The sequence below is a fragment of the Penaeus monodon genome, chromosome 23 (assembly GCF_015228065.2).
Source record: "Penaeus monodon isolate SGIC_2016 chromosome 23, NSTDA_Pmon_1, whole genome shotgun sequence".
In the NCBI taxonomy this organism is placed as follows: domain Eukaryota; kingdom Metazoa; phylum Arthropoda; class Malacostraca; order Decapoda; family Penaeidae; genus Penaeus; species Penaeus monodon.
In genome coordinates this window covers 40,988,291-40,988,921 of record NC_051408.1, presented here as the reverse complement: position 1 = coordinate 40,988,921, position 631 = coordinate 40,988,291, and the positions used below count along the sequence as shown (strand labels likewise).

Below are 631 nucleotides of genomic sequence, written 5' to 3'. Positions count from 1 at the left end.
CGGCGCCGAAGCCCCCCGTCACCCCCCTGCAGCGCAAGCCCGCCCGCCAGACCAGCAACGAGGACGAGATCGACAAGATCAAGAAGCAGAACAAGGCGGCCGAGTCCACCTCCGGGGGCGCGACCGCCGCCACCCCCTCCGGCGCCTCCACCCCCAGCACGCCCACCACGCCCAAGCCCGCGGGCGAGCGCGTGTCCTCCATCCGCGAGGACGAGCGCCAGAGCCGCAGCGACCGCACCTCCACCTCCCCGAGGTCATCGGCGAACCACTCGCCGTCGTCGTCCGTCACGCGCGAGGACGACCGCCGCCGCGACTACAGCGCCTCGGGGGCCAATGGCTCCACGCCGTCGCGCAAGACGAGCGTCGACACGAGCGTGTCGCACCGCTCGTACCCCTTCAGCCGCTCGTCCTCCAACTCGTCCGTCGGAGACAAGGCCAGCGGCAACAGGAGCCCCCGGACGCTGGACACGACCACGTACGAGCGCAAGCTGTCCCGCTCCAACAGCACCGACAGCAACTCCGGAGACGGAGCCGCGTCGCCGAAGAAGAACACGGGCGCCGCCTTCTCCACGGAGGAGCTGCGGAACCGCTTCATGAGGACGGACTCGAAGCCGTCCACCTCGAAGTCCGA

At 70.7% G+C, this 631-nt stretch overlaps 1 protein-coding gene across 1 annotated transcript in view; it reads left to right on the top strand.

The window, feature by feature from the left end:
* Positions 1–631, top strand: part of LOC119588306 (RING finger protein nhl-1-like) — a gene marked incomplete in the record, with an annotated part of 50,140 nt that overhangs the window by 43,390 nt on the left and 6,119 nt on the right. Inside the window, 1 exon segment of the mRNA XM_037936999.1 lies at positions 1–631. Within this exon segment, the coding sequence (XP_037792927.1) occupies positions 1–631 (631 nt within the window).